At 36.6% G+C, this 26,721-nt stretch overlaps 2 protein-coding genes across 5 annotated transcripts in view; both read right to left on the bottom strand.

Annotated features, from left to right (window-relative positions):
• Window positions 1-2,718, bottom strand: part of LOC100891997 (scavenger receptor cysteine-rich domain superfamily protein) — a 43,388-nt gene extending 40,670 nt beyond the window's left edge. For all 4 annotated transcript variants that reach the window (XM_030982781.1, XM_030982782.1, XM_030982783.1 and 1 more), the window contains exon 1: window positions 2,146-2,718. In XM_030982781.1, the coding sequence (XP_030838641.1) occupies window positions 2,146-2,227 (82 nt within the window). In that variant the 5' untranslated portion in view covers window positions 2,228-2,718. The remainder of the gene's footprint in view (window positions 1-2,145) is intronic.
• Window positions 2,719-7,651: 4,933 nt separating this feature from the next.
• Window positions 7,652-19,600, bottom strand: LOC100891870 (cell wall integrity and stress response component 4). The gene is made up of 9 exons (XM_030983848.1): window positions 19,355-19,600; window positions 16,224-16,355; window positions 14,868-15,047; window positions 13,922-14,215; window positions 12,884-13,207; window positions 12,039-12,290; window positions 10,741-10,947; window positions 9,032-9,119; window positions 7,652-8,382 (listed from the first exon to the last, which is right to left on the bottom strand). Exons 1-9 carry the CDS (start codon window positions 19,431-19,433, stop codon window positions 7,782-7,784), a joined length of 2,157 nt encoding a protein of 718 aa, XP_030839708.1. The 5' UTR covers window positions 19,434-19,600; the 3' UTR covers window positions 7,652-7,781.
• Between the last annotated feature and the right edge of the window lie 7,121 nt (window positions 19,601-26,721).

Genomic DNA, 26,721 nt, shown 5'->3' with positions numbered 1-26,721 from the left:
CATGTGAGGAAATGATTCTACCTGCTGGGTCTAATCAAGTCTCCACCATGTCTGCATTCCAATCGAGGCATGCAACTCTTTCCTTGAGCTATAAGATGGAGTTCACTACTATCGAATCAATGGCGACTTCAGAAATAGTGAATGCTAGCTTCCCAAGCTGGATATACATGTACTTGAACAATATCAATAGCTGCAATATCACGTGGATAAAACGATGGTATTGTGCATTCATTCAGATACTCTATCGGTCAGAAGAACGTATCAACACGTGACGTTTTCGTTTTACTTATCGTTTTCAAGTATGCTCTACAGCCTTCGAACCAAGTCTATATTGGCAACATGATCATCTGAGTATAGTGGCTTTGTTGAAAATTTACTTCTCATGTAGTATTAGTTTTTTTTCTTCTCTTTAATCATTAGCATTTTTGCACAAAACCGAAAATCTGCATATTGCCAAGGAAATATTATAGTGGCTTTGTTGAAAATTTACTACTCATCTAGTATTAGTTTGTTTTAATTGTTGTTTATCATGAGCATATTTTGCACAACACCGAAAATCTGCATGTTGCCAACGAAACATACTCATGGCTGGTAAAATCGGCATAAAATGTCTCTCTCTCTCTCTCTCTTCTCTTCTCTGTCAAATCAACTAACACACTATATCTTTGTCACGCTCCCTCATATTTCCCCTTCTCTTTCAGCAGAATATGATATCGCTGCCTCCATATCTCTCAATTAGCAATGCTCTCTGTATCTCTTCCGTTTGCTGTGCCCTACATAGCGCTGGTGGCATATTGAAATAACCTTCATAATGTAATTGGATAGTGCATTTACCCATATGATAGCTTTAAGTATATGCAGGCCGTTCCCAAATGCAGGTTGTATATCATTTACCTCACTTCAAATGACTAGCAATTGAGACACAAATATAGATAGATAGTTAGAGAAAAACAGGGATAGAAAGGGAGAGAGCGCGCGAAAGAGAAATATATATATATATATATATATATATATATTGATAGACAGAAAGAGAGAGAGAAAGAGAGAGAGAGAGAGAAAAAACAAAAACTCCACCCATTTCAGTAATATGAACATAAAAAAAGAACAATTACGTGTACTATGCGAGTCAATTTTGTAATGCACCCACTTTCTAATTCATTGCAGTCATTTGTAATTAGTTCCCCGTTGTCGGTAACTCACTTCCATTTTTTTTCTTCTTATAGTCAGACCATAGCTTTTTCGGGCCTTCGACTTGATAAGTTGGCTTTGCTAAATGTGACTATTTGCCCCTTGCTGGAACAAAAAATAGCAAACTAAAATGGTGTAAGTGAAATTCGTTTAAATAATCTTGCGATCGTTTAATCGCTAACGATATGTGAATGTTCTTCTTTCCCATTATGTGTTATACCAAGTGTACAGTAGAACAAATGGGCAGTGGACATCAAACATCTCACTTTCTTTACCACCCCCTCTATTAAGTGAGAAACTACCATCAACGTCACTCATTGCTGATTTTTAATGTCATTATGTGGTAGTTTTTTTTCTTCTCCCTTTCCTATATACGGTGGAATAAGGAAAGAAGACCTGATGTTTGTGTTTATGTCGAGATCAATTCGTGGCCCAACTTTATATAATTGAACACCCATCATCACAAACTAGTATCTATTATTTCCAAGCAAAATCTTTCGTATTATCTGCTTTATTAAAGAAGAAATGGGATGGGATGGAAACAAGAGGACAACTTCAACGAAAAACCCAATATATATCCTTGTCCAAAAGCTTGTCTTTTAAACATAACGAAAGATGTTGTTATATGAAATATCATATTACTTGAGGCTAATAGTTAAGAAAATAATTGATTGTTAAACCTATTACATGAAAGGAGTTGTATTCATGAGACCGACATTGATGATCAGGGTAATGATAAAGGATGGCTTCTAACTTTAAAATGAAATGATCCGTGCTGATCAGCGATCTTCAGCGACTCTTTTTTGATCGATTCTCAGGATGCCAGTTTGTCAACATCATGCCCTGATCGCGGGGCACATGCAATGAGAACCTTGCACGCATCACGTCTTGTTTACCCAGATGTGTGTTTATACCAACCATGCAACACGTAAACCCATTCATGCATTCTCATCTTACCATCCGTACAGGATCCCGGCTGAAGATGACATGCTAGCAGCATCCAAACCACCAGGAAAATACCATTCTCACAGTGCGCCATAATCCCAATATGTTTCCAAGGTCCCGGATGCTCAACCACAGAAGTAACCTGGTTGTTTTGATTTCTGCCAATATATTTCACCACCGCTGCGTAGGGTACACACTGTGATGAGCGCGCAATCCAAAAACAACCGAGTCGTTTGTGTCGATATCCAATGAGTCTTATGAAGACAGCTTCTCCTGCGATTGTTGCTGGTAGAGAATTCTTCAAGTTCGAGTCTGGATCATGAATTCGAAGAAACAAGTATTAGATGCGAGGGTAATGATTTGTTGTAAAATCGAGTAAGCTACATCTAATGGAGGGTGTGTGTATAACTAGCATCCAGGCACTCTTTTCTTGTTGATGTTAAGTAGAGGAGGGAGTGGGGAGGTTGAAGCTATCGCACCGTGCAAACACACACACTCACACAACACTGCAGCCTCACTCCCTTCCGTGGCGTCTAGCGATCGATTGCATTGCACAAATTACTTCGTTGCAACCTATGACTGAATGAGTCGTGTGTGATTTGATGTTGTCCTTATTCTCCCCTTCTACACGTTGATTTTGGTCCAGTTCAATACATGCATTCACCTTTTGACTGTCATTTATTCATGGACAACATACCAGCACAATATTCCATCAGCTGCAATTATGACGCTGATAATCTGTCTCTTAATCGAGATCGTCAGGACCATGACCCATTAAACATGTTACTTTCAAAGATGAAAAATGCTTGTATAGCTTTTCCCCCGTAAGGATTATAATAATTCGAGAGATCAATTACCGATATATGTTTCTCTATGTAACTCTTTTTTCTCTCTAATTTCTCTACCCATATATAATAGATCTGTCCATGTCTTCCCCTTTCTCTATAAAGTGCATAATCCCCCTTCTCTCTCCATCTAGTATGTTTCATGGTTGTCACTACGTGTATGCAATACATGTATGTTCATATTCGTTTTCTTTCCTTCAAATAAAGCTTGAATCTTGTCCACTTCCCTTTCCCAAATTTATTCGCCACATTTCCATCATTTTTCTTCTAAATCATTATTTCCCTTCCCCCTCTTTATTTTACTTTAGAATTTTCATTTGTGAATATCCAGTTTCATAATTTGCTTCGCTCCTTACTGTCATATCACATACTACTAATGATTATATTCCGCTTTTATATAACGCCAATTACATCGATACAACGATGTGTCTAAGCGCTCTACATATATTATTACCCCTGTCATCGGATTCAGGCTTACCCGCGATAAATGTATGCACATTCCCCACTCCCTGGGGAGCATTTCATTTCATACGTATCCGGGCATTTGAAACATCCTATATCGTTATGAGATATTTATTCGTTTCTGTCTTTAAATTTTCCTTTAAAGCCACACTGTCCTACTTGTAGCTACTTGCTCCCTCTATATAGAAAACAATGCCTAATCGGTGATCATTGGTCCCCCATGATCCTCTATTTCTTATGTTAATTGAGAGCTGAGTTGATGAGATAGCCACCTGTCCAGTGACCTTGCGGTGTGGTCTAATCCCTCCTATAAACTAGTACAGATAAGCTTTACAAAAAAATATTCCAGTGGTCTTTGATTCCGTTCTTTCGCGTTGTATGCAAAACATAATTATTAACTAAATATATGCTATTGTTATTTTGTTTAAATTCAGAAATCTTTCAATCTACAAAATTCCATACTTAGGTCTATTGTGACAAAACACATTACTCTATCGAAATACATTTTTCCCATTGAATATAGATATGATATATTCTTTTCACTAGCTATTTTGTCATCATCGTCAAGTTAATTTTCAAATACTTGATATACTTAAAATGAAATACAAAATTACAATGAAAGACTTTTGCGATGATCACCAAAAGGGAAGTTAAAAGTGAAAGGGATTAGGTAACTTTGTCTCAGATTCTCAAACAAAATCATGGATTTAGCTTATGCTGCAATGATTATTAATAACCTTTAGGTCAGTCAGGAATCCCATGACTTTTACAAGCCAACAGTCTATTGGGGAACATGAGTATGGTAAAACCGGTCACTCAAAGATTTTTAATTTTTTGGGGCACTTCATGATCATTTTGAAGCGCATTTTTTTTTTTTTTTTTTTTTTTTTTGGTGGGGGGGGGGGGGCTTCAATATTACACCATTTCATAGACACTGAGGACAACTGAGGACTCCACGCATCTCATATTTAACATTGTTAACCGATGCATTTAAGGGTAGAATTTTTGCACTTCGATACCCATATGAAAAAGATAGCAACAACATCAACAACAGGGGCAACAACAATAACAGCAAAGAAACAATCAGGCAAAAATAAAAGCGAAAACATGGACAAAATCCAATCAAATGCACATGACCTTTCAACCTTGCATTCAATCATTCATCTCAGTTATGAAACAAACCATATTGTATCAATGAATCTAACAGATGACGTCCAATGTTTTGATGCAAACCAATCAGACAATTCATGAAAATGCGTCTGTGCGTATGCGTATATTGACATGATATAGGACTAAAGAGAGAGAGAGAGAGAGGGGGAGGAGAGAGTTAGGGAGAGATAAACAGAGAGAGAGAGAGAGAGAGAGAAAATAGAGAGAGAGAGAGAGTGAGAGAGAGAGAGAGATAGAGAAGGGGAATTGTTTGGAAGTATATACAAGCCTGTGTTTTACGAAAGAACACACCAATGAACCATTTCATGAGCGTGGTCAGAACAACATCAGCATACACCTGTTACGGCGCCACCATTGTGCATCTCACACTATGTGAGGGAGCCCGTATACATCACGTGATACAATGCATTCATCATGAAGCGTATCCACGTTGTAAAGGAAGGATCTTTAACGAAAGTGAATATAGCTTCACCATAATTCTTTATCGTAAGATTGCCCAAGTATTGAAATGGGGGAAACCTCACAGAATACAAAATGGTTACTGCACGTTTGAAACAAACAATGCGATATCTTATTTGTCAGATGAATGTGATATATATATATATATATATATATATATATATGTTTATATGTCATTTATTCATTTCAAATGTTCAATATCCTATATGATGTTATGAACTTTCTCTCGCTCTCTCTCTCTCTATCTCTCTCTCTTTCTTTCTCCATGTATATATATTTGTATATCGTTTTTGATTACAATGAAACAATGTGTGAATGAATAGATCTATGTATTCCTAATATCAATATAATATACAGATCTGTAAACATTGTAAAAAGTTCATTACATTCTCTCTCTCTCTCTCTCTCTCTCTCTCTCTCTCTCTCTCTGTGTGTAATATTCATATGTGTTTGTGTGTGGGTTCTCAGACACCTACCCCCTGGACAACCAACCTTTCGGATAACCACCCCTAGGACAACTTCCCCTTAGGCAAATCACCCTCTTTTGCTCTAAGACGACTACCCCAGGACAATTACCCTCTAGGTTGATTACCCCCCCCCCCCCCAGCTAACTACCCCTAGGTGAACCACCCCCTAGGCCAACACCCTCTAGAACAACTATCCCCGAACATCTACCTCAGACAACTACCCCGTAGGACAACCAACTTCTAGGACAACTACCCCCGATTGATCATTACCCTAAGTGCTTATTGTCCGGGTTAGTTGGGTGGTAGTTACCATATGTGGCAGATGTCAAGGAGGTATATGTCCTAGAGGGCGGTTGCCCTATGGGATAGTTGTCTGGGGGGTACTTGTCCTGGAGGATGGTTATCCTAGGGAGTAGTTTTGTGGGGGCTATATGCCGGGGGTAGTTGTCCTAGAGGGTGGTTGTCCTAGGAGGTAGTTTTATGGGGGCTATTATGTCTGGGGGAAGATGTCATTGGGTAGTTTTCCTAGAGGGTGGTTGTACTAGGGGGTAGTTGTCCTAGAGGTAGTCGTTCAGAGGGGGGTTGCCCTAGGGGTACTTGTCCTATGGGGTAGTTGTCCTAGATGCTGGTTATCCTAAAGGTGGTTATCCGGGGGTGGTTATTCAGGGGGTAGGTGTCAGGATACGGTGTGTGTGTGTGTGTGTGTGTTTTTCTGTCTCTGGAGCTCTCCGATCTTTATCTTCCTTTCTCTCTATCATTCATAATCCTGTCGTTTCTATTTTTAGCTTTTTCCTTTTTTTTGGTCACTCTCACTCTTAACTTATAATTGTCTCCATTTGAACCCAGTGTAATAATGAGGTATTTGTAATCCCTGTATATGGCTATAAGCTCCTCGTTTAACACAGTACTTTTATTCCAAACAAGCTGAATTACATATCCATTCTCACATCAACCATCTTTTACTACAGTGTTTTAATTGAAAATAATATATATTTCAATCCTTTTTCAGGTATAGATATTTCGGAAAGAAAGACATTGGTATATGATAAGAAATTAGATATACAGACGGATATTTTACTGATTATCTGCAACAATAAAGATTTAGAATTTTGAAGTAAAAATGATTATATTTTAAAAGATTATTACATGACTTTCTAAAAAAAAAAAATCATATTACATACAGGTCATGCTAGGCCATAAAAGTCAGAGTCGCTATTCTGGTTGAAACACTTTAACATCCACGTGCTCCATTCGGGCGGGAAAGGGGTGGGGTGTGCGATGAGATAATACTTTTTTGTTCAGAACAGTCATCCCGCCCCTCCGATATTTGTTAGGATTATATTTATGACCGCTTTCTGTAAAACATTTCTCTGGTTAATTGATACAACTATTTCAAAATGATTATTGAAACTTTCTTGAATATATGTTTATGAGTGCGTAGATGAGTAATACATGTATATAAATAATTGTCTCTATGGATAATTGTTCATGGACACATATACATTTACCTAAGAAAATAACTATGAAGAGTATGTGGCCTTTCATACCTTTCACAAAATATCTGTATAGATGCATGTCACTTGAGATTATCCAGAATCCCTTGTTTCAGTACTGTTATCTAATACTGGAAATAAAGATCGTCACCGAAAACATCACCACTAAATAAAGTTTTACATTGTATCTTGATATATGAATACAATATAACACAACATCCTTATGTACGTCTGTGAGTATTATATATAAGTTTATACTAAAATCCTAACGAAGAAACCAAGGTATGTACGATAACGAACAAGAAAACAGTATAAACGTCTGCGGTGAGGAACAGAAGTAAAAAATGATCTATTTGGTATCGTAATAGTCGTTGCTGCCCAGTAAAGGTTATATAGATATTTTATAAACTAAAATTATAATGAACTTACGACGGAATATACAATAAAGGAAAACAAATAGTATGTAGTGAAGAACAAAGGAAATTAATAATCAAATTTGGTATCAGCAAGTTTTGCTGCCCGTTAGAGGTTCTGCACAGTGAATATATATATATAAGTCATCGAATCTAAATACGAAAGCTATACTTGAAATTCATATTTTCAAAGTTCTGAAGATTACATTTTCCATGAGTCATAGTATAGTAATACAAGACCTATATGTTCTATAAGTAGTAGTGTGTCTGTTTATTTGAATTACATTCGGCATCTACTTTGGTCGAAAGAACCTCGCCACCTAAATTTAGGGTTTAAATTTATGGCCTATAATTATGTTGATCAAACTGAACTGATCTTAGGTTTCCGCCGTACCTCGGGCTTGATCTACCATCAGTAACACGGCCTGGGTTGGAGATCACTGACAAGGTAGACCCACTTCGAAGATGTCTTGGAGGCACCGAACCATACAAACCAACACCCGGACTATCATCATAGTCTCTGACAGCATTGACAATTTCATCTACAGCTTGTCTCTCCTCGTTCCCAAGGTTGTTGACATGGCCATTAGACTGCGCCGTACCACCGGAGATAACGGAGTCACGATTAGCAGACCCAGGGTAGTCTACGGGAGGGTAGTAGGTCTCGGTTGGTGAGGGTGGGTCGGGGGCAGGTTGAGAGGGTGGTGGTGGTAGGATGATAGGTTCTGTCTGTTGTACAGCATCATGAGATTGAGTTGTAGCAGCAGGAGGAGGTGGAGGTGGAATACCTAAGGTGGAGGCGGTACTTATGTTGGTACCTTGACGTACTAATCCACTTGCTGATGCTTCGTTGATGGGGATAAGAGCTGGTCGTCCACTGTAGTCATTATCAGTAGGAGTTGCTAAGTGTGTGATAACAGGACCCCGATCGTCTTCCCGCCTTAACAAATGAGAAAATTGAACAATCTTAATTCATTGTATTTCCACGATTCGAATATGATTTGTTTTTAAATCATACAATATGAGCAAATAACAGAAAAATGTTTTTCAAAGTACTAGACGCACTCATCCATTATCTCCGATATACAAACCAAAATCATCAAGTAAATAACGCTTTATCAAAGGTGTTAGATACATTACAGGTGCGAATATGGAAAGTGATAGAATAGACATACTGAAGCTTTTTGTATTGCACTCAGAGTAAAATCACTATTTCATGTTATATTCATATTTATTTCATTTCCAACTATGATTAACAGGAATCCGAAATCGGATAATATAATGAGGAGCTAGAATAATAGACGTACTTAAAGACCGTCAGTACTCGTTTGGCTAGGAGGGATTAGACCACACAGCGATGTCACTGACAGGTGGCTATCTCATAAACTCAGCTCTCAAATAACATAAGAAACAGAGGATCATGGGGGACCAACTGACACCGATTGGGAAAGTTTTCTATATAGAGGGAGCAAGTACCTACAAGTAGGACAGTGGGGCTTTAATTTTCTGTTTTGCATTCGTCATGTTTGTGTTTTACCCTGATGAGTGCAAGACGATGTGCGCTCTAGAGTGTATTATAATAACATTACCTCTTTTTTTTCTTCCCGAACGCGACGGCCATGATTAGGAAGATGACGATTAGGATGACAAGACAGAGAGAAATCACCACTGCGATCACTGAAAAAGTTAAAAATAAACAAATAAACATATATTTACATGTTTTTGTCTTCTAGGTTTTTCTTACATAATTATACCATACATCAAAGCAATACGAGTATTGTTTACACCAAAACAACCGAGTAAATACAAAACAAAAAAAATAGAGTAGAAAGTTTGAAATTTGTAACTAATCACGATCTTTTAAGTTCCCATAATAGGTACAATTCCGTGACGTAATTTCAGTGTCTCCATCTTTTCTAGGATTTTGTTTCTCCGTTCGAAAAGCGCTTTTCATATTAAAGAAAATCGTATGATAGGGGGTGTAACACCTTCTCTTACAATTGTGTCATTGTACTGCCATGCTGTTCTTTTAACACACTGTAATTAGCTTAGGTACAGGGCACAGTGCATTGAACACAGAATGGATCCGACATGTAATACGCATTTATTACATATGGGTCGAGAGAGGGTCCCGTGGACAGACAGAAGAACAAACCGATGGGTACTGGACAAGCTGGATACAGAGATGTTGCTCAGAGTATTGCCAGAAGGAAACTTCAGTTTTTTGGCCATGTAGTAAGGAGAGATGTTCTTGGAAAGTCCCTTATAATAGGAACAGTGGAAGCCAGGCGAAGAAGAGGCAGACCTGCTATTTCCTGGTTCAAAGATATCCACATATGGACAGGGAAAAAGCTGTCAGAGGCAACGAGAGCAATAGCTGACAGAGAAGGATGGTGTTAACTTGTGATGGCCACAGCAGCGCAGCTAGCGCCACATGACTGAAGAAGGGCCGAGAGAGACAAGACAGTGTAGATAATGTTGTTCTTGAGTAGCCCTTATATTACAACAAGATGATTACATCTCTGTAGCGTGTCCGAAGAACTTTTGAATATCATTATCCAGTTTAGCTTTGGCAACCATAGCACTAAGTGCATACGTAGGGTACCGGGTACACACTTACTATTGTCGACTAAGTTCAGTGTGGCAAATGTTGGCTGATGTCTTGCCAACTGAGTGCACGGAATCGAACCCCATGCTTTGCTGTCTACTGTTCGGTGACTTATTTACTTAACTATGACACCTCCACAGATACAACGTACTGACTAGCCTCGTTCAGATAAGATGCGGTAAAACCTCGGGGGATTTCTTTTTCATGATGACGCAAATGTTACACACTTCATGGCCCGAATTCACAAAGGAGGTTTGTCGACAAACTTAGGTTTATGTTCGTCATATGACGCGTTTCGACCAACCTTGGTTTGAAACGCGTCGAAACGCGTCATAATTATGACGCACATAAACCTAGGTTTGTCGACAAACCTCCTTCGTGAATTCGGGCCGTTATGGCTGTATCTTATAACACAGAGGTACACGCATGACCTTCATTGCGCGCAGTTGATTTTTTTTTCGGGGGGGGGGGGGGAGGGGGGAGGGGGGGGTGGCGGTTTATCGCGTCGAATCTAAACAAGCCTTAAGGATATGTGTGTGTGTGTGTGTGTGTGTGTGTGTAATTGGTTTTTTACAGACGTGTATTAATCAGATATGATTATCTACGTCTGGGGACCGACCTTTAAGGTCACCATCCGAGAGACGTAAAAGACGAAAGACGTAAAAGACGTATCTGTAAGGATGGGCTTACCAATGATCATCCATACTTCGATTCCTCCTGATGCGGTACAGGTTGGTAGAGGGAACCATGTTCTATCGGACTGGCACGAAAGAGTGGTATTCTCCACTGGGTTTCGTCCGTCATCACAGTCTAACACCACACTCTGACCCACCTGGTATGGACTCCCGTCTACACCTACGATTCTTCCTTCCTCTACAACCGGATGGTCGCATGTGGCTGTGGAAAGCAACGGATAAAAACATATATGTGCTTGATTCATTATCCAAGTATGGTATAAATACAACCACCATTTACAGATTAATTTCGTACTGGGAAAATGTGTGATTAAAAATATAGATTCTGTTGTCACATACAGTATGCGTGACACTGATATAGCAAGAGTTTATTGGTAAATTAACAATGAACAATACAGCGTTGTTATAACAATCATTATCCATTACAGTCGCATCGCCAAACCGATTACAAACCGACACCAAACCAACTGATTTTGGGTCATTCACTCGGTAATTTAAGTATTGTGTACAATATGTTGCCATTCTCGGTGTGACCGGGTCTAATACAGAATGAGATGCCTTTTCAGATGCGTGATCATTTAAGATACGTAATAATAAAACACGATCCCACTACTTTCGGATAATAAACATAGGGCGATTTCAATGGCTTTGTAAGTCACCTTTTGAAATCTGTCAATATGACAGTGACATATTACGTTAGCCGAACATTATTTCTACGACACATGAAATAAGGTCTTTTAAATTACCCCTAAGTTAATTTTCGAAAGAAGTTGAGAACGTGTTATACGTCCTTTTTACAGCACACTTCAGAGAAATAACTTAAAGTACATTAAAACTACCCGTATTCAGTCAGTAAAAAACTATTTTTCAATAGATCCATCTCTGAAAAGATAATATCATCTACAGCAATCAAACAAGCTTTCCTCTAACGCCCATTGCACACGATGCGTCAATGTATTGGCGTAGAGCTGCGTCGGTGATTGGTGCTGTCCTTAATGTGCTATGTGTAAGTGAGATCATCATGATCATTGAATGTTTTGAATTTAATACAAAGCGTAGGTGCCGATTGTTTTCATAGTCTTGATATGCGCAGGTAAGAACGCAATCAAACTGACGCCTGGGGGTTGTTTCACAAAACTGGTCATCAGTGACAAATGACAGTTGTTGTTATAAGCTACTGAAATCCTTGCTTCTGATTGGTTATCAGCAGATTTGTCACTTATATTTGTCATTTGTCATTGAAAACAGGCTTTGTGAAACGGGTCCCTGGTGTGCGGTGGATAGAATGCTTACATGGGTTTGGAGGTATGGTGACAGAGGCTGTAGTCATTGCAGGGTCAGTGGCTTCATCTGTGGAAGGAGGAGCGGTCGCTGGCACAACAGCTGCAGTCGTGACCTCATCTGGAGGGGTTGCTGTAGAGTTGGGATCTGGTGAAACTGGTGGAACTGGTACAGCTGGTGATGAAGTCACCTCTGGTTGATTAGTCATCGGGATGGCTGATACTATGGTCGGCGTAGTTTGAGGCATCGTTGTGGTCGGATCTCCTGTATAGTGATAATAATGATGAGGATGATGATGGTAATGATAACAATGATGCTAATGATGATAATAATAATAATGCTAATGTTAATGATAATGATAATACTACTACTACTAATAATAATGATGGTAATGATAATACTACTTCTAATAATGATCTACACCTGGAGGGCGGGGAAGGTAGGGGGGTTGGAGTGGATGTAAATTGACGTTAGTGCCTACGTGGGATTAAAACCAACCCCAATTTTTGGATTTAGAGTCATATGACTTAACCGCTCATTGATTTAAACAATTCTCAAAGTTTACTCCTCACTTGTTATAGTAAAAGTTTATAGAAACGTCTTTACTAATTTACGCAAATGAAGGGAGGGATACTCGCTGGATAGAGCGAATACCTTAGGAATCCTGCGTTTGAGGACCAATTAGAAAGGCTACTCATCCCATTCCTTCGGAAGGGACTAAAAACTGAAGGATATCTGGAATTGTCTTCACTTCCTTTATATTAAGTGTAGGAAAACGATATATCGTATGATTTTTTTTTTTTAAAGCGTTAAAAACACCAAACGTTGATTTTCTCGGCAATAAAAGGCTAACTCACTGGTAAAGGTGATAAGATATCCCGATGCTCCAGCCGAGTTCGCAGCCCTCGTCAACGTCGCAGTCACAACCAGTGCCATCTCTAGTAGCCCGGACAGCATGGTTTCACCAGATTCTGTAGGGTTGATGGTCATACCTCCTACCTCCACACTCAGTGTGTCTCCAGGAGCTAGGTCGAAAGCCAGGACTCGAATTAAAAGCATCCCTGATGACGCAGTGACATCGGTACTGGAGATGAGGTCGTCTGGTTGGAATGTATCAGTACTTGATAGGACGTAATTACCAGGAAACCATGGTGATGAGACGTAGCCATCGCCAACAGACACTAGATAATTTGAAATAAAAATGGAAGTCGAAGAAAACAAATCAAATGAAACACAAAACAAGATTGCTCAATGTCAAACTGTCTGGTTCAACTTGAATAGATTTTTCATTAAACCTTTGTAATCATGAAAATTGTTGAACGTGTGAGATCTGTTGAGGATCTAAAGGGCATTAAATCTTTTAAGAATGATATCAGTTAACACCTTTCTGGCCATTAACAGACGACTGATATGAAATTACGATAAATTCATAAGCAAAAGAACATCTTTTTGAAAGAAGATGACAATATACAGTAAGCTTGCGGGTGCACCATGTGAGAGAGAGAGGGAGGATTGAGGAGTCTTGCAAAGGACTTTCGGTATTTTCTTGAGGTTTTTGTAGTCCTGAAAAAGACTGTTGGTATAGTCTTGAAAAAGACTGTTGGTTATCTTTCTTAGCTAATAGTTCAAAGGAGAACTATATGAGCGCTTGGAGAGGATGGGTGGCGGGAGTGGCATGGTGCATGGTGCATCCGCAAGCCTACTGTATATCTACATCACAATGCAAGCCGACACTTACAAGCAGCATCTTAGATGACAATATTTTTTTAATTTTTAATCCAAATTTTAAAACCATAAACCTAAGTCTGGAATGTTTCGTTAAATTGTATTAGACTACAATTCAGACATTTTATTTGTATAATTATTTCTTTATTTTGAGATATGAAAACGCTTACCAGAATAAACAGATAGGACTTCCATGTTGACTTCAGCGTCACCACATAGCTGGGCAGAGTTACCTGGGCATGGCATTCTACACATAGTGTTATCAATAGGCTGGGCTGAAGGATTTATCTGGTCATCACAAGTACATGTCTCTCCATATAAACCAGCAAACATAAAATTTATTGAACAGCTTTCTAAACAAGTCTCAATAGTATTTGACTCGAAAGTAATTGCTGAGTTTGATACAGGAATGTCTTCAAAACGGTAGCACCCTTGGTAATTTGGCGCGATCCCAACGTTTAAGCCTAAAAAGGTGTAAAAAATAAATATGGATTACGTTTAAACAAATTAAGATTTAAAGTTTCTGTTGAAAATACGTCTATTGCTGCTCTCAAGTAGCATAAATAATGAATGCATAGCATTATTCAATGAAATATAATCACTTCAAGATTCAGAATTCTCACGTGCAATTATGATTTTAAACGCAGCCTCCGGTCTCTGTAAAATATAACATCAATCGGGAAAATGTTGAATCTGTCGGTTCATATATTTTGTTGTATTGAACTTCATATAGCATTTATTATTTCGTCTACTAGTAATACAATAATAAGGAATAATAACAAAGTGAATATGACGATGGAAAACAAATAATGTACAATGACTTTAGTCATACGTTTTTCTTTTTTTTCGAGACGGGTAAACAGGATTTAACCTTTTTTGAGTATCATTGTGTTGGAATAAATATTCGCCTATGTTTACGGAGTTAATCATACAAATAATTTTGGTCTACTCGGGGTAAATATTTCTCTCCTTTAAAGAAACCTAAAGAGTAAAAAAAAAGAAGAAAAAAAGAAGACATACATACAAAATAATTATGTTGACACAGGTCGATTATCAGTTTCGATATGTAGATCATCGAGGAAATAAAAGGTAATTTCATGAGGCTTGAAGACTTACCTGAGCACCTAACACCTACATCGTTGTTATGAGGGCATGTAGAGGTCTGTCCCCATTGGCCGTCTGTAACACACTCGTTCAGACGTCGGTCGGATGATTCACACTGTACGTCAGCTAACCAGATACTTTGTGTTGGAATGCCAGCCCCGAAACTTGGACTGCTCAAAGAAACTTGAAAACCTATATTAAATATGACAGTGGAAATTTCACAATTAAAAACCCTGTTAATCCTAGAGTCCTGTGTTAAATAACATATGTTTCAATAAGGGTGACCCATTCCACAAATGGAAATAAACAAAGCAAAATAGAACAATGTTGGAATACCTGGCCTGAATCAGTTCATCATAGGGAGCCCTGGTTTAATATTGATCCATGCTTCTGAGTGTCTATAATTCCTTTACTTCCAAATACATGCAATATCGACTCAATATCTTCGTGTTTCATTACAAAGACAATCCAACGTCAATGAAAGAAACAGTGATAAAGTAACCGGGACATACAGTAATGTTTTATAAGGATGATGGGTTAGAGATTTACACATATCAAATGGCTATATCTGTATTAAATTATTAAATGTACTATTCAACATCATTTCGGCTATGACGAGCTACCCATTCAAAATGATGTTTGAGAAATAATAATTAAGAATAAAAAACATGGTGTTATGATTTTTCTCTCCCCATTTCTTTTCTTTTGGGCATTTCCCTTTTCATGCTTTAACAAAAATGATCTTTTCTTCTTCAGCATTCCCTGCTCTTTCCCATTCTCTCTTGTTACAAATCCTTCCTTTCAAGGCAATTTTGTACTTCCTTTCTGATATCTTATTTACATTGCAATCTGCGTTTGTATAACTCATTTGAATTCATACCAATGGCTTTGAAGAAGACTTTTGTTATAGTTACACAGATTAATTAAAAATTCAAATCAAGTCGATTCAAAGAAGTATAATAAGAAAGATATAATAAAGAAGAAAAAATAGGATGAGAAGATGAAGAAGAAAAAGGTTAAAGAAGAAAAAAGGAGAAGAGAAAAAAGAAAAGGTAGAAGAAGAAGAAGATTGAAGAATATTAATAAGAAGAAATTGAGCTATAGTAGTCAAGGCTCACGTACTTTTAGTCATAGTCACAGTCTCATATTTCAGAGTATTTTCAGTCTCTAATTTTCAGAGTAGTTTCAGAGAAAGTGATTTCTAGGAAGTTGTGTTGGTTTCCTTATTTTGTCTGGTCCAAAAGCAAATATATTGTATTAAAAAGAAAATATATTTTATATTTTTATTTACATATATTTACATTATTGCTTCTCAATTACTATTGTTCAGCCTATTGGATTGTAAACATGACGAGTTTTCATACAAACCTAGCTGTCTGCAGACTACACCACTGTCTGTACTATCCCATCCTCGGTTGCATATCGTACCCCACACGTTATCATAATACACCTCTACCCTTCCTTCCAGAGTGGAACTACCATCAACCAGTCGTACATCACCTACAGAAAGAAAGACAAAATACGTAAATGGTTTTAAACACTACCAATCAGCCCTATATCGGAAGAATAAGGAAATCAACTCAGAACAATGAAATTCGCTTTCGAACATCTCACGTCAGTAGACTAAATTTGATTCTAATAATTCATTGGTATAATAATAATGTGGTCTTATCAATAACCGAGGTAGTCACTTTAGTGTTACTATACTGCTCCTTCTACGAACCCTGTAATTATTATGAACCCAGCATTGCCAGATACGCATTTGGGTCGAGAGGTCAGATATGGGTTGAACATCTTGTCTCAGGAGGTAATCACACAGCGAGGATCGAACACACGACCTCGGGTGTTGTGTTCATTTAATAGGACATTTTCGTAATCTAACCAAATTCGTGCATATGCCTTTGTGAAGGGCCTCTATAAGAATTATTTTGTTCACCAATTACGAGAAATTGTATATCGCAATATTTAAAATGCAAATTGTGTGTATTTAGTTGTTGCTAGGTAGGACAGTACTTATGGCTTGTACTACATAGCAAAACCTAATGTAGCCTATGCAATTTGCATTCTGACTATTGAAATATTATTATTCGTATCAGGTGAATGAAATAATTCATATCGTGACACTTATGTATCAATTCGGTTACATTGCGAAAATGGCCTATTCGGTGATTATTTACTTCATGAAGGTTGGACGTAAATGCATACAATTGGTGGAGCGACACCTTGTTTGATTTGAAGGAAAAACATCCATTTCACTTTGACATCTGAGTTGGGTTATCTCTCCATCATAGCAAAAATAACCAATAAATTAAAGTGAAGAAAATACAGGCATAAATGTGGGGGTCGGACTTACATCAGAGAAAACTGTTTTCAGACCTTTCAACTTAAAGAAAAGGTTGAGTTATGGAGAGAGGTGAACAATAATTTGTGAGCGTTTTTATTTTTATTTTGCAAATATGGAAGAATATATAAGAAAAAATGTTACCTGAAAAGCATTGCTCTTCAAATGCCACCATATTATAAATATGACATGAAACAGCTTAAAAATGAGGACCACATTTTTATGCCACACGTTTGTGTAGTCCCATATTCATCTTTCTGTGTACAGTGCTTGTTATTTATACCAAGACTGGGCCAAATTTCTTATCATTTTAATGATTTCAGAGCCTTGCAATACACACATATATGCGTATAAGCTACATGATAAACTTGTTTATGATCGATTCCACACTGTTCTATCAAAATGCAATCGCATGACCAGAACTCAACTTTATCTTTAAGTTAAAGTTAAAATCTCTGTGATATTATTAGCTAAGTCTTAAATTTTCTGAATGAATTGGTATCTAAGATATCACTTTTTAACTTGGTGTAGAAAAGATGTTGATCGATATTGACAAAATTCAGATAGGGATTGATCTTTTGGGGAGTCGGCCGAGCATTATGAGGGGTCGGATGTGCATTATTCAAACTGAACAAATCCTGTATATCTGTTCCCCTTTAAAAAAAACACATGCACAAAATCTACAAATTATTTGTTCATAAACCTACAATAATTTATGTTTGGTTTGAATTATTTCAAATAAAATTGAATTTTTTGAGAGCTTTTGTGTCAGACTATGAACTGTAGGTGACACAATTTGGCACCTTTCCAGACTCTGAACGTCCGACCTCAAAATGTTATTTGTGGTAAATTATCCCTGTTGATTTCACAAACTAACAAACAACCAAACAAACTTCATGGATGTATATGACCAATAAAATTGTAACGAAAAGAAAACAATAAACAATTTATTCACTGTCAAAATCCATGTCCTTTAGGAACTTTCACATCGCAGGAAAATCAAGAAATTTCTACAGTGGTTCAAACTCGAAGATTTTTCGTTAAACAAAACATCTTGTTGAAAAGCTGCTTAATGACAATCGTTAAGGTATCATAATTAGATTCAATCTGTTTTCAACTTAAGTAGATTTAGGTCGGTTATTACTTCTCTTAAAAATCTACAAATACATGTACTTACAGACTAAAGGCTAAAGACTGTCTGTTACGGCTACTTACACATACACATCAAAGCCCAAAGACATACAATATGAATAACTTTATTTGTACACACCTAGTAATTTTGTTTTCAAGAACGTAAAAATACAATCTTCTAATGATATTTCTGATTTACATGTGAAATAATAATAAGTCGAGAGCTTGATAGGTTTTGAAGCTCACCTGAATTTACTAATGGTATTTGAATCTATGGAATTCAGGTTTAGAATAACATAAATGATTAACAGAATTTCATGGATCAATCACTATACAGAAACAAATAAACTGTAATGCTTTAGCTGTCGAATGAGACCATATATATTACATTTCGAAATTTTGACCTTTTACTTATTTATGGAATTGCTCAAATCTATATTTTACAGTATAGTATACAAACATGAAAATTTGACTTTTGTATAGTCTGTTTTAAGGAAGTACACGATATAGATGACCTATGTAAAGTATTATCAAAAATATTTAACACTGTTACTGTAGAGTCAAATTGAACATTTCCATTTCTTTCACGCCTATTACTTGATTGACATTTCAAAAGATCAAATGAGACATTTTACAATATATTAGTTCATTGATGTAACTTTTTAATCTATTGATGTTTTACACTGCAAAAAGGAGTTGGATATTTTTTTTACTCATGTTAGGTAAAAAAAAAAAAACCTATAGGGAGCATGCATGTTTGTAACAGTTTACCTAACATTGCGGGTTCAATCTGACCCGATATTGGCTATATTTTACCCACTGTTGGGTTAGATCTTTTCAAGAAAACAAACACAATCTCTTTTTTAATCCAACGTGAGTAAAATTGTCTCCATTTCAATAATATAGCGTTCTCTTATTTCAAATAGCTATTATTTATACACGTCAATTTACCAAAGGCGTGGCATTCATATAGTTTACTACAAGTCTTCAAAGTACCGTATATATTGCTATAATGCTATACTTTTACCTGGAGATTGTCCTAATATTCCCGATCCTGTTGAAACTAATAAGATGACTTGAGTCCAGAATAAAATCAGAGAATCCATGGTGGATAATCAATTGAAATCCATTCACACAATCATGGTAATAGTTTTAACATTGAGTAGTCCTATCCACGCTCTGAGCAAGGGCGAGTATACAACTAACGTACAGGAAACTATGGGTGTGCGACGTCTTTTCAGATTGTGTATGGTACATTATATTTTCCTATTCCTCTTTCCGAAACCAAAGTTCACCCAAAGAGAGAAATATCTTTTGAAATATTCATATAGTTAGTGCAGTCAACCTTATAGAAATATGTCAACGTCATAGCCAATGGTACAATGGAGGTGTGTGCTTGTGATATGCGGGATGCGACCGACCAGAAAAGCTCTTTCTTTTGTCATTTTTTTATTTATTGTATCTATAAACTGCAACAGGGCACCGCCTGTTTGTAGAGTACTCAATACATGAAGTCCACAGTTCGCCAAGTATCACCCCATGACGTTCTGAGAATGATCCTATTTGTAAAATATGTGTGCAACAAAAGAAAATTGAAATTTTAAGTGATAAATCTCAACTAGATTTCAACAACATGAGCGGATGCCATGTATTTAAACATATACATGTATGTTAGAGAGAAATTGTACCCTCTCTATAGTTATTTCATCCTATATTATATATGATACAGATGTAACCTGAACTCTGACACTAATCGTAGACCTAACCATTAGCCAAAATTGCGTTCACAACAATAACTTTATACCTTTCACGAAAATGAAGCCCGAAGCAATTGTCGCAGGTACAATTAATGTTCGGTCGCAAGTAGAGGTGCGGGCTACCTCTAATTCATAATGCATTGTTGAGATTATCAACGATCATGCCGTTTTGTGTTCGTAGCGTGGGTGTTTCTGCGTGCCAATTCGTTTCTACAAGCTATCTGACACTTAATGAACTTCCTCCTTTTTTAATATATAATAACACAATTTCACCGCTAAACCAACTCAAAACCCAATGACACCATTTAAAAGCTTGGCCATTCTTGGATTTTGTTCAATCCGTCATCGATCTAGTATATCTGGACTGGAGTATCAACTCTATTGGTTAAATGAAATGACTCTTCAACCGGTACAAGTCAACGAGGTTTATGTGTACTATGGTGTTTTCATTATGAGTGATAGTTCTATTAATAGTCAAATTTATTATACAAATTGCGAGTAATTTGAAATGATATTTGATTCGAGCGAAACAGGCATAGAAGCATTGAACGATCGAGTAATATTATCAAACTTGTCAAAGTAATTAAATTTATTATATAGAAAATGCGAGTAATTTCAACAATATTTGAAACAAGATAAGAGGCTAGCAAACAGTGAATAACCAAGTCCTATTTTCAAACATTACAACTCAAATTTCAGTATGTCATATATTGCATGGGTAGATAAACAATACAAACTAGTTGACGGAACAGACACACCCGTTCCCGAAGAACATACCCCATATCCCACAGTTAGCGGTGTGCACAATTCATTCGTGTTATTGGTTGTTAAAACACACTTCCATTTACCTATTTCTGTTTACGTATATATTTACTACGTTTTGATTCCCGTTTAATGTGTTTAAAACAAACTTTTGAATTTTTTAGTCTGTTAAACAATAATACTAATGATGATAACAACAAAACATAAAGATAATGATAATGATAATAACAATAATGATAATAATAATGATAATAATAATAATGATACTACTACTACTACTACTACTACTACTACTAATCAACAAATCAAGAACATTTGTAGAGATATGTTTTCAGTTCACTATTTACTATTCACTAAAGATGCAGGGAGTTTTAATTAATAGGCGTGGGACCACAGATTGAAAGTATTCGTAGCCAGTTTGTTAGAAATGATTTTGACAAAGAATAGTCTATGCCTAGTGTATACCAAAAATGTAGGCTTGCTCAATCACATGATCCAAGTTGATTACACTTTTCATTAGAAATCAAATTTAATTATTGATGTAATTTCTGAGGTGCGCAGATTTGACTACGTGATGTCGTCAAGATTAAGTGAGGCACAGATTTCAAACTCTTCTGAGTTGAGCGTGGCTCTGTTGCTTGCTCTAATTAGTTAAGAGAAATGCGCCCTTTGGTATTTTGAATAGAAAGGCTTTTCACTGATATTTCACACCAATGGTTTCATGTTTTTGTCAAATATCGCTCAAAGTTGGTTCCACCACCTGGTAAAAATCTAAACGATGGAAACAATTTAAAGAAGCCTGTCTTTTCTGCAATCTCAAAGCTTTCAAAGACAAATTCGAGGATCCCCTTATTAAAAAGCCTCGTTGTCGTAGTCAAATCGCTTTCCAAGACCAACATATTATATTGGAAAAACTAGAACATAAACAAATAATCAATGATATGATAAAGTTTATTTAAACTGTGTTCAATTTCCTCTGTATTTGTACAGGGCCTCTCAGGAAAACAGTTTAAATACTGAGAGAGTCACCCTATGTAAATTAAACGAATGAATACATAAATAATCAAAAATACGTCCAACAATAATTATCATAAAAAAGGTACCAAAGGCTTTGATTCTTACTATCATAGATCATCGCCAGATGGCGTGCTTCATTTACGATGGTTTCTTCCAATTAAACTTGCCTATATAGCTAGACCTCGTTTAAAAAAAAGTTTCATTCACTCCCCCAAAGGGCAGTAAGCCAATTAAGTCATTAAAAAAGAGGTTACAAAAAAAAAACAGATTCCCATGTTCATTTTAGCAAATCTGGCACATTAATTGGTAATTAACAACAACAACCAAACATTAAAGTATTGTAAGGGGTTGGGAAATTACCCTGTGACCGGTAGAGGGCGGAGTGCTGAGACAGGCCAGCACTCTTTGCTTGTCCTTCTCACAGGTGAGTTGATCGAACTTGGACCACTTTTATGTTTAGTAAATATTGGTATTGTTATACTAAATATTTGTTATGTACATATGTGGATTGCGTCAGAACGATTTCAGTGATTATTTTGATGTATCATGTGGGTTGATATGATTATATCGAAAGCGAAGATTTAATGTTAAAATGTGAGATGCTTAGCGTTTTGATTAATTTGGAAAATTTACATTGTAGTACATGGGCATGTACACTAATTACTAGTAGTTGAATGCAGTACCAACATTGGGTGTAGTGCGTGCGCGCTAATATTTTACCTGGTCCCAGGACCAGGACCAGGGTTACGCTCTAATTTTTGTGATGAGTATAGGTCTTGGTTCAGGAACGAGGTCAGTGAGAAGTATAGGGAGCATAGAAAGAAGTGCTTATGATAGGATTTGAGTGTTAGCAATGCATGTTGTTTGAATATCGGTTGCTAAGGGGATATTAATAAAGCACATCAAACAGTGATGATCGAACTTTGTCTGACTATTTAGTCATAAGAGGGTTTCTAGCGCCCTCTATTATTGTAAACCTTGTTTATCATTTTGCAGATTGCTATAAAAAAATATTGTTACATGTTAAATTGATATGGACTATTAAGGAGTAAGGGCAGTGAAAGGGGTTAGACCAGGAGATATTTGGAAGTAAGAAAAGTATGGAAGATAAATAGTTGGATTGGAGTGGTTGATGAACGTTTATTTTGATGCAGATAATAAAGATATTTATTGTTTCCAGGATTTATCAATGTTTCTGGTCTTGGGATATTCTGATATTTTGTCTTTGTTCCATTGGTCTATTGTTATGATATTGTTAGTTTCATTATTCATTCTATAAGATGTGCTTACTTTGAAAAGGGGAACCAGGATAGCCCTATTTAAGTTTATGTTATTAGGATATTCGCATTGTCTTAATATTACAATGTACAAGTTAAATGCATAGTTTATTGAACAAGAATTGAGTAGTGATATAGAGGTCGCATGATAAGGTTATTAAACCTAGCTTGGTGTGTTGGCTTATCCAACTTTGTGAATGTGTTGCTTTATATGAGTTTTATATTGACTGATATTTGTATATTAAAGTATTTGGGTCAGGTATTTACCTGTGTTAGTGTTGAGAGTTTCAGCTACATTGTACTGTGGCAATTGGTTTTTAAAGGGCAAATTTACTCGTTTTATACTTAATAAAATTACAAGTTTTTGGGGATGCATGATCTCCATGATAATCAGCAATACTATGTGATATGTAATGTATCAGTTACTGGTTACTACTATAAATAAAGACACTCCTAGCGTCTTCGATTCTTGTCTTAAAACGCTCAACGGCGAACACTCAATTAGATTGGTGCCCGGCGGGCGGCCGCCGCTCGGTGCCCGGACGAAATCGGCTAAAAACTCGCCGCCCGGCCGCCGAGCAGGCTACTTTTTGGGTTTACAGTAAATCGTCATGACTGATAACATTGCGAGAGCAAGAAGAAATTTTACAAATCAAAGAATAAGAATACGTTTTACAGCTCTCCTATTGTATTAACATATTGTGACCTGCCCTAAATAAAATATTTCAGTGCAATAGCTGTCATTGCACAGGTTAAATATTTGAAGGACATGATTAGATATTTTTTTTAATTAAACAAAAAGAGAATTAAGCAGATGGAGGATAGATTCTTGCAGAGAAATAATCTTGAATAAAGGTAATAGCATTTGGTATACATGTCAAAACCACTTTATCTCGGGGATGATCTTGTCCTGTTATGAATTGTTTTGTCATGTCTTGTCTTATCATATTATGTCAGTAATGTCCTTTGTGTCCCGTTTTAATTTTTCAGTGAATTACCCTAAAATATGTCATGAAGATTGTGTTTCTATTAATTTTAACCCATTCATTCAACGAAATGAACTATCAGGAATATGTGAGAACAATTTCATATCAATAACTTAAAAAATTCATGTTGAATTGAAAGATTTATAAAATAAGTCACTTTTGCACTAAAACTGTGAATATGTAGGATTTTGCTGTTTGAAGTAGTAAATTTATACCCTTTTTGTGCATACCCGAATTAAATATTTCACTGAGGTATTCCTCTATGTATTACCTTTCAACTGGGCAAGAAAAAAATTGAAGAAAAAAAAAATCACCCAAACTTAGTTTTGGCGCACTTTGGTTCCTCCCTGGCCCAATGTGCGCCGTCCGGAGAAGCTTCCCGATTTCGTACAGTTTTTATCTGATAAAAACGCTCTTCAGACTGCTGGACTTCTCCAAAAATCGTTTGGCGATTGCCTACATTCCAGCGGCGACCGGACAGGCTGCAAGTCGGTCAGTCGCCGCTCTGAGCTGTGATCATAGCTTAAGGCTTCCGCTGTATCTCGGGCTTGATGATTGATCTGCCATAAGTAACACCGCCTGGATTAGAGATCACTGACAAAGTAGACCCACTTCGAAGATGTCTTTGGAGGCACCGAACAATATATATACCAGTACTTGGACTACCATCATAGTCTCTGACAGCATTGACAAGTTCATCTACAGCCTGTCTCTCCTCGTTACCGAGGTTTTTGACATGGCCATTATACTGCGCCACCTCATTGAAGGTGATGGAGTCACAATTACCAGTCTCCATGTAGTCTCGGGGAGAGTAAGTATCGGTTGGGGAGGGTGGATCTGGGGCGAGTTCAAAGGGTGGAGACCGGATAGTTCACGCTAGTTTACTTGTTAGCCAGAGTGTAAACGACGCTTCCCTTGGCTAGATGTTGAATTACACCATCTTCGACACGCCTTCCTTTTGAAGATTGTCCCTTTGATATCCGTACATAGGTTTATCAACCAGGTCACCATATGACACCGAGTCTTGTTTCCCGATGTCCATTTCGTTTTAGATTGGGTTCATGATCAGGGGTGGACATCCACCATCTTCGTCTTCATTCAGACGTCGAATAAAGGACCTTGGTTGTCATTCTTGACATCGACAGCTTCATTAGCCTCTGGATTTGAGGCTTAAGCGTTTTTCGGTTGTGCCATCGCCTCCGGACGTATTTCAGGACGTATTAAAGTAATGAATATACTCTTCATAATCAATATGGTGTTCAATATCTTTGGTTTAGGTTTAAGTGTCTTAGTGGAAATGCCTCCATATGTAGAGCCTGGTTTTTGGGGTTGTATGCTTTAAAGATCCAACTAGAACTCAGTTAGTGTTCTCATGATAATGGTCTAAAGCACCATCATGATCATTATCATCATCATCATCATCGTCTTCATCATTATCATTATCATCATCATCAACCTCGACAACATCATCCTTCTCATAATTATAATCATCATCATTATTCTTATCATCATTACTTCATCATTATCATCATATTCATTTGTATCATCATCATCATCATCATCATCAACATCATCAACATTCTAATCACTATCATTATCATCATCACCATCGTCATCACCAGTTTTCTCAAAATGACATACTATGCAATTGTGTACCCTTACTTTCCTTATGCTATCATTGTCTGGGGGCAATGCTGTTTTAATTCATCAAGATAGATTGTTTAATTTACAAAAACGTGCAATAACAACTATTAATCATTCTTCTTTTCTTGCCAATACCAATTAAATATTTTACTCCTTAAACATGTTACAATAAAGGGATGTATAATCATTACGAGTAGGTGATTTGAAGCATTTATATCATAAAATTTTTTCGTGATTCCATTCTCAAATTTTGTATATCAAACTGTAATATTCATAGTTATAGTAATAATTATAAATGCTCAATTTTTTCATTTGCCATTGATTCGTACAGTACTCAACCAAAAACGAATTATTTTAAAGGGCCGTTCCGTGGATCGCTCTTCTTCGTTACATACATAATTCTGCTAGTGTAAATGTATTAAAACGTAGGTATAAACATTTATTTTGGGTAAATTGCACTAATCATTTGAAATCAAGAAATGTATGGTTTGTTTGTATTTATGTTTTTTATTTTGTTTATTCGTGTCTCGAATAATGTTCATTAACGAATATATGTCATATTTTTTATTATCGAAAATGGGTCAACCTTTATAAGGATTATATATCCTTTCAGGTTGCAGCCTATTAAGTTTGTTTTATGTGCTAGTCCAATATGTTCTTCATGTGTATTTTATGTAATATATCTGATTGTTACATGTAATGCTTTTTTGTAAACTGAATTACATAAAATTGAATGGAATCGTTTTAAAAAGAATCCCTCTTTTCCAGTTACTCTTGCAAATGTAAACGTTATGTGAGATTATTTTTGTATTGCTTTCAAAACGGAATTAAAAAAAAGAAGAATTAATCTGTTGATGTTGTTCTCAGTAAAATGAAGATACGTAAAATTGCTGACATTTATATTGTGTTTTTCTAAAGCTTCTAATTATTTTTATTTTAGGGAAGTACAAT

The sequence above is a fragment of the Strongylocentrotus purpuratus genome, unplaced genomic scaffold (genome assembly GCF_000002235.5).
Source record: "Strongylocentrotus purpuratus isolate Spur 01 unplaced genomic scaffold, Spur_5.0 spur5_scaffold_13, whole genome shotgun sequence".
Lineage (NCBI taxonomy): Eukaryota > Metazoa > Echinodermata > Echinoidea > Camarodonta > Strongylocentrotidae > Strongylocentrotus > Strongylocentrotus purpuratus.
This window is presented reverse-complemented; position numbering and strand designations above follow the sequence as displayed.

What these genes read in the sequence shown, in the direction of transcription:
- LOC100891870 (XM_030983848.1), bottom strand. Translation starts at nt 19,433, where the DNA reads ATGGATTCTCTGATTTTATTCTGGACTCAAGTCATCTTATTAGTTTCA. An exon ending in TGTAGTCTGCAGACAGCTAG is followed by an intron (nt 15,048 to 16,223) that starts GTTTGTATGAAA and finishes TATTTAATATAG; the next exon opens with GTTTTCAAGTTTCTTTGAGC. An exon ending in AGTCCTATCTGTTTATTCTG is followed by an intron (nt 13,208 to 13,921) that starts GTAAGCGTTTTC and finishes CAAATTATCTAG; the next exon opens with TGTCTGTTGGCGATGGCTAC.